At 34.7% G+C, this 7699-nt stretch overlaps 1 protein-coding gene across 1 annotated transcript; it reads right to left on the bottom strand.

Moving 5' to 3' along the window:
• Positions 1–5134: 5134 nt before the first annotated feature.
• Positions 5135–7118, bottom strand: LOC131943278 (calmodulin-like). The gene is made up of 3 exons (XM_059303301.1): positions 6884–7118; positions 5702–5916; positions 5135–5196 (listed from the first exon to the last, which is right to left on the bottom strand). The coding sequence occupies exons 1-3, from the start codon at positions 7034–7036 to the stop codon at positions 5145–5147; spliced, it is 420 nt and encodes a 139-aa protein (XP_059159284.1). The 5' UTR covers positions 7037–7118; the 3' UTR covers positions 5135–5144.
• Between the last annotated feature and the right edge of the window lie 581 nt (positions 7119–7699).

A 7699-nucleotide genomic window follows, 5' to 3' on the forward strand; every position in this document is an offset into this window, starting at 1 on the left:
GAATGAACGAATGAACGAATGAACGAATGAAGGAATGAACGAATGAACGAATGAACGAATGAACGAATGAACGAATGAACGAATGAATGAATGAATGAATGAATGAATGAATGAATGAATGAATGAATGAATGAATGAATGAATGAATGAATGAATGAATGAATGAATGAATGAATGAATAAATAAATAAATAAATAAATAAATAAATAGGCAAAGACTGACATATGGTCAGCAGTAAAGCCAATAAAATTTTAGTCTGAAGAGGTTAATGGCAACTGTACACCCACCATGGGGCCGGGCAGGATACGTGTGCAACATATGTTTCGATATAATACACTGTTACTCTTGAAACAAAACGTAGTACTGGTTTAACTCCTTATAAATTTTACATCAGTGCACTCTTGCATTTTTGAAACAAATTTATTCTTTTGAACATGGTCGTGTCTGATTAAATAACTAATTAAGCAGCGAACAGGCGCAAAAGATATTAAAACACAGGACAGAGCTTTCAACTTTAAACGTAGTACTTCTAATAGAACACAACACATACACACACAAATTCATACACACATGTGTATATATATATATATATATATATATATATATATATATATATATATATATATATATATATATATATATATATCGCTTATAGTAGAGTGATCGCTTGCATTATTGTGATGTATAGCATTTATTTTCTACTTTTTAGTTCAATCAGAAAACGTGGGTTTTTAAAAACCTTTTTAATGATAATTATTACTTAGATAAAACTACTAAGTACAGCAAATACTCCTAATTTACATTAAACACAGCCCGAGGTAAACCATTCTTTTATATGCAATAAACAATACTGTTTTAACATATGATGCTGCAGCTAATATATGATCCCCTGTCTTAGGGCGCTGCATAGCAGCTAATTAGTTTGCTTCCCCTTGCAACGCCATTGCGAATAATAACAAAGTTCATAAAAGAGTATCAATACGATGATCATCGACTTCTAAACCAAGGGTCATCAAACTTTTCGGCCCGAGGGCCGCATTAACTATCAAATATCAGTTCGGGGGCCGGAGCTACTTGAAGGAATCTCTTCGGAGTGGCCGAGCCTCTCCCTCTCCCCCACCGAAGAATGTCTACCGCCCACCCCCCCCCCCCCCACCTCCCGAAGAAAATATAATTTATATAGAATTATATACACATTTAAAATGTCCCCCCTCCAGAAGAAATTAGCCTGAAATAAACAGTGTCGGGGGCCGACAACACACTCAAGGTCCAAGTTTGTTCTCGAATTGTTCTTCACATATTTCATTCTTAAAAATGTTTGTTCACACAGGTATGTTGTTTTAATGTCAGGAAAGTCTTACATATGTAAAAACTTATAAAAACCCACCCAACTGCTTTGAACTTGTCACTAAGGAGGTCGTTTGCTTGCAATTCAATGACCTCCAGCTGCAGTTCATCTGGGCAACTGGTTACATTTGCTTCAAATGGGTTTTAAAACAGTCTCATTTCTTCTTACTTGGAATTCAAGTCAGGAAACCGCTACTGAAACTGCACCTGGAGGTCCTTGATTATTTTGCATGCAACTGACTCATCTGTTGCTTCAGCCAAGAAGAGCTTGCACTACTGAAAGTTCGTCAATTTGTTGACCTGTAATTGTTCGAAAAACATAAGTTTGGATCTAAGGTCTTTACGTGGATGTATAGGTAAGAAACTAGATTTCCCTCCCTTGTAGTTTTAGGTTCAGAAAATTTAAATGAGTAGTAATGTCTTCATCAGAGGCCAATTTCTATACCCATCCTTCACCAGACATTTTTGGCTGTGGCTTGCCTTTACTTTCCAGGGAGTTACCTATTTCTTTTCTTAATTTAAACAATCTGCTTAGAACTTTCTCACAACTTAGTCATCTTACTGCTGTGTAATATGGTAAATTTTGCGATTTTGTGTTTGTATCTTTTAACATGCCTCTGGACTATTTATGGTTGAGCCCATGTGACCACCTTCAGCACAGGATTCATTACACTGCTAATGTCAATCTATTTAGCACACAAAGTTTTCTGGTGAATAATACAGTGCAGGAACATTGGTTGTAGAATGTTTTTCTCATTCGCTTGTCCAACAAAGAATTTCTTTATAACTCCATCAATTGTCAGGTCTATACAAGTTAAAATCAGCAAATGTTTTGTTTTAATTCATTGAATATATCCCATCTGGTAACAGTGCCATACATGTAATGTAGGGAAGCCAGCTCTTGTGTTATGTTCATGTCTTCATCCACAACTCTAATTAATACAAGCAGTTGTGAGATGAAGCAGCTTACAGGGACTCAGCCATTGCAATTGAAAAAAGGCGAAACTTGCGTGTATTCTTCGCTATTTGAGTCACAATGTTTTCAACAATGTCTAATATGCCGCGGAGAATTGTAATTGCACCCAAAGCTACATTTTCAAATTGTTTTTAATTTTCTTGCCTAATTCCTCAGCCACCTTCAACAAACATTTTTCCGTGGAGAAAAATATCTCCACGGGCCGCATGTGGCCCGCGGGCCGTAGTTTAGAAACCAACTGCTCTAAACAATACCTTATCCCTCTATACATCTGGTGCACAAATGTGTGTATGTTTGTGTATGTGAGCGTGCATTGTGTGTGGAAGTAGTACGTATATGCATGTGTTGGGGCTTTTGTGCGTCTTTGTGGGACGTGTGAGAATTGTGTGTGTGTATGTGTGTGTGTGAATGTGTGTGTGTGTGTGTGTGTCTGTGTGTGTGTGTGTGTGTGCGTGCGTGCGTGCGTGCGTGCGAGCGTGCTTGTGTGTGTGTGTGTGCGTGCGTGCGTGCGTGCGTGCGTGTGTGTGTGTGTGTGTGTGCGTGTGCGTGTGTGTGTGTGCGTGTGTGTGTGTATGTGTGTGTGTGTTTATAACCCCCTCGGTTAGCCCCCACATCCGTATCGACTCACCCTGCGATGATTTAAACCTTTGATCAATTGAATGATTTTCATCTGCCTCTCGTACACGAACGATGTTCTTGTCTATGCCTCCCTTCATTAAACGTTATACATATTGATTGTTACAACAGTAAATGGTCAAAGGGTGCAATACTTCCGCTACATAGATTTCAGAACTTTGTAAAGCTACGCTGAATGCACATGCAAGATAATCAAATAAAGATCAAACGGTTCAATCTCAACAACAACGTTTGATGATTTTCGGTTCATTTACAAACTTTTTGGTACTGTACTAGATTTTTTCTATATTTAGATTAGTATATACTCTAGACTTCTCTAAAATATAGGTTAAAATTTATTAGATATTGTCTAAATTAGACATTTTATACTAACTTCTTTTTATTGCACTATTCAATACTTGACTAAATAAGACTCATCTTAGGCTGCTCTATATAAGAGACTTCTTTAGTAACCATCTCAATACTAAACTCTTCTATGTTGGACTCTTATGCATTAGATTTCTATTTTAGACATATTCTTACTAGATTCCTGACTCAACTCTAATGGGCTCCTTACACTTGTATATACTTGACAAATCTGTAGTATGTATTTGACAATGTTATTGTAGGTATTTTAGTACTTGACACAACACAAATTGGTCTCTTGACACACCTCTATGGGTACTTGACACACCTCTAGTGGGTACCTGACACAAGTCTAGTGGGTACCTGATACAACTCTAGTGGGTACCTGACACAACTCTAATGGGTACCTGACACAAGTCTAGTGGGTACCTGACACAACTCTAGTGGGTACCTGACACAACTCTAGTGGGTACCTGATACAACTCTAGTGGGTGCCTGATACAACTCTAGTGGGTACCTGACACAACTCTAGTGGGTACCTGACACATCTCTAGTGGGTACCTGACACATCTCTAGTGGGTATTTGACACACCTCTAGTGGGTATCTGACACAACTCTAGTGGGTACCTGACACAACTCTAGTGGGTACCTGACACAACTCTAGTTAATTATAAAGTGTTTCGAATAGAAAAATTGACAGTTTTAGATCAGGTTACAAACCGGTTAAATTTAGACTATTGATTTATGCAGAAATACTCGACTTTGTTTACTATATGACGATGCATTGCAACTGTAAATTATGCTGTATATATATATATATATATATATATATATATTTATATTTATATATATATATATATATATATATATATATATATATATATATATATATATATATATATATATATATATATATTTATATATATATATATATATATATATATATATATATATATATATAAGGCTGCTTTTGCATGTTAGCCCAGAGATAATGATGTTATTTTTTTTTTCGAGATCCTATTCTATTTTTAAAAGTTTAAAAAATTTAAAAATTGATAAAAATCATGTCTTTATCCCGAGTTGCCAACCCCCATAGTTTTATATTTAAACGTATATTATAAGATCTTTTAAACACACAAATATTCGCCTGAATTTTTATAGAATTTAAAGGTTCAATCAGTTGATTCGAATACACACAACATGATTGTGTGACTTATGTGCTCTTTAAGACGGTTTGAAGTTTTCCAATGACTGAACAACTAAATGCAAATACTAAAAAAATTAAAGCTGCATTAGTAAATAAAAGATTAATAAATACAATTTTTCGTTTGATTAACAATATCAACCTCTTCCCATAACTCTGAATGAATTGGGCACAATAGATGATTTAATAATTTTACGCGATCCATTTCGTTCCTCTGCCACTGTGATTAATTTTTTTTTTTGATAGACCGACTAACATTATAGTCCTACTATAAACATATTTTAAAAGAATATTTTTCTGATGATTTTATATGTGCAAGTAATTAAAGCACTTGTAAGAGTCTATTAATTTATGTTTACGAAATTGTACTTTCATTTATATACAAAGTAAAATCTATAATAGATAATAAATTAATTGTCTAACGGCGTAATATCTGGTAAAAGTAATGTTTGGACAAGTAAGGTAGGCGTCAAAGAGATCGAAAAAATGTCAAGAAAACACAAAATTAAAAACAAATTGCTTCACACTTTTTTTTAATCCATCGATGTTATATATTCGATATATATATATATATATATATATATATATATATATATATATATATATATATATATATATACATTCGTATTTTTTACACTAAACACTCTTGGGCAGGGCGTCGGCAGCTGTGAAAAGGTCTTTACTCCATCTGTGGAGTATAAGTTTATACAAGTTTTAATATGGTACAGCTCTTCATTTTATATTTGGAGTATAAGTTTATACAAGTTAGTTATCAAGGTATTGATGTACAGTTCTTCATCCCATCTGTGGATTATAAGTTTATACAAGTTTAAATATGGAAGGACATAATATAAATGTACTGCTGTTCAGCCCATCTGTGGAGTATACATTTTTACAAGTTTAAATAGTATACAAGGTATAAATGTACAGTTCTTTATCCCATCTTTGGAGTATAAGTTTATACAACTTAACAAAGATTACAAGATATTGATGTATAGCAGTACTACACTAAATTAGGAAGCTCCTTTAGAGTTTAAAGATATTTAGCAACCACAATATCAAAAAGGCAAATACAAAGCCTTACGTAGATGATACTAATGGCATTCATGACTAACATTCAAAGTACTCTACCAGTCGACCATGCCATCCCTTAGTTGGTACAATATAAACTACATTACAACCCAAATCCTCACGTGATAAATTCTTGTCTGTTGTCCTGCCCATCTCGGTTTACGTCAATGGCGGCGTGCAAATGCTTATAGTCATCCAGATTCAGAATCCAGTCACCGTTGAAATCGTAGACGTCGAACAAATACCTGAGGCTGTACTCAAGTTTCGGGTCCTGACTCACGATGTAGTTCAAGTACTCTTCCCAGGTAACATTGCCATTTACATCAAAGTCATATTTCTGCACAATACAACAGGTTACCAGTGAGATGTGTGGTTGGTTGATTTGTATACACAATACAATATCTGGTCCGATTTTGCGTAAACATTTATTTACATAGATTAGGAAAATTTTCAAAGATTCATAAATTGATTTTTAAAATATTCGAAGTTGCGATAGTACAATTTCAGAATATGCTAGACAAAATAAAATGAAATTTTTTTTCCAATACTTATCTTTTAAAGACTAAATTATCGAATTGTCAATAGATTAGTAAAATTGTATCTTTTTGCAAGATAAAAAAGACATGAATAAAATTTAATAATAACCTAACAAAACTTTTAAAAGCCTGGATATCTCAAATAAACCTTCATTCTCACCTAAGGTATTAATACTATAATATATGTTAAACATTCACACCATTCAAACTAACCTACAGAATAAATCTGATTACTTAAGCTTAACATTCAAACCAACCAACAGAATCAATCTCATTATATAACCTAAACATTCACAACAACCAACAGAATCAATCCAGATATATATAATAAATGTTCAATAAAGCAAGAGAATCCAGATATATCAACACAAATTTCATACAAACCAACAGCGCTTGGATATAAAAACAATTATAGAAAAAGTTAATCACACAAGACAACATTTAGATATGTTAACTAATCATTCACAATACCAAACAAAAGCTACATTTATGAACACAGACCTCACAGGCAATAGACAGTGTTTCTTCCAGACTTTTTTCTCAGGGAATGGGGGGGGGGGGGTTGGGCACTTGAAATTTTCAGGGGGGTAGACTTTTTTCGGGGGGGGGGGGGGCTCTGTTAAAAGTTTATATTTTCTATATAAATTTCATTTCGTTCTAGTGGGTAGGGGGTAGACTTTCTTCGGGATCCGCGAGGGGGGAGGGGGGGGGGGGCTCCCCCGAAGAGATGCCTGGAAGAAAATCTGGCTATGGATGATGTGTACTCACGTCAAACGCAGCCTGTAACTCCAGAACGCTGAGGTCACCACTGGCGTCTGTGTCCAGTTCATTGAAAATCTCATTGCCTTTGCTAGCCTCGTCCTGGGCCAGCACCAATGCTGGGATCAGCATCACCAACAGTACAGGCTTCAGCGTGAGCATCTTCTGTAAGGAAAACAAAACGTTTTATCAGTCGAACTTGGTGTGACGTGTGTATCGTTATGTAGCTGTCACACTACCATATATGTCAAGCGAGGATGTAGTGAGTGCAGGATTGAGTCTTTGTCATACACAGCTGGGGGCAGATTGTGTGGTTAAGTTTCATTAGTTAAGTAAGCCGTGATTATAGTGAATATTGATTTTCGTTTGATGTTTCTTTTAGCAAACGCTCGATATATATATATATATATATATATATATATATATATATATATATATATATATATATATATATATATGTATATATATATATATATATATATATATATATATATATATATATATATATATATATATATATATATATATATATATAGGCCTACATAAATTATAATCTACAACAATGTCCGTTTATTTTCCGTAATTTACCATGATATGGTTGAATCGAATGTCGCATAATCTTTCCTCGTCTGAAGTAATTTAGTACACCCACTTTGAGCATAGTCTACCTAGATCGACCTTAATGAACCCTGAATAACTGTGATAAACATTAAATCCGTTCTGACGTATCTTAATCTCACATAGCTTCACCTAATCTCCCAACCCTCACCTCACCTCACCTCACCTCACCTTACCTCACCTCACCTCACCTCACCTCACCTTACG

The sequence above is a fragment of the Physella acuta genome, unplaced genomic scaffold, assembly GCF_028476545.2.
Source record: "Physella acuta isolate Inbredline_101_S28 unplaced genomic scaffold, ASM2847654v3 ptg000450l, whole genome shotgun sequence".
Lineage (NCBI taxonomy): Eukaryota > Metazoa > Mollusca > Gastropoda > Physidae > Physella > Physella acuta.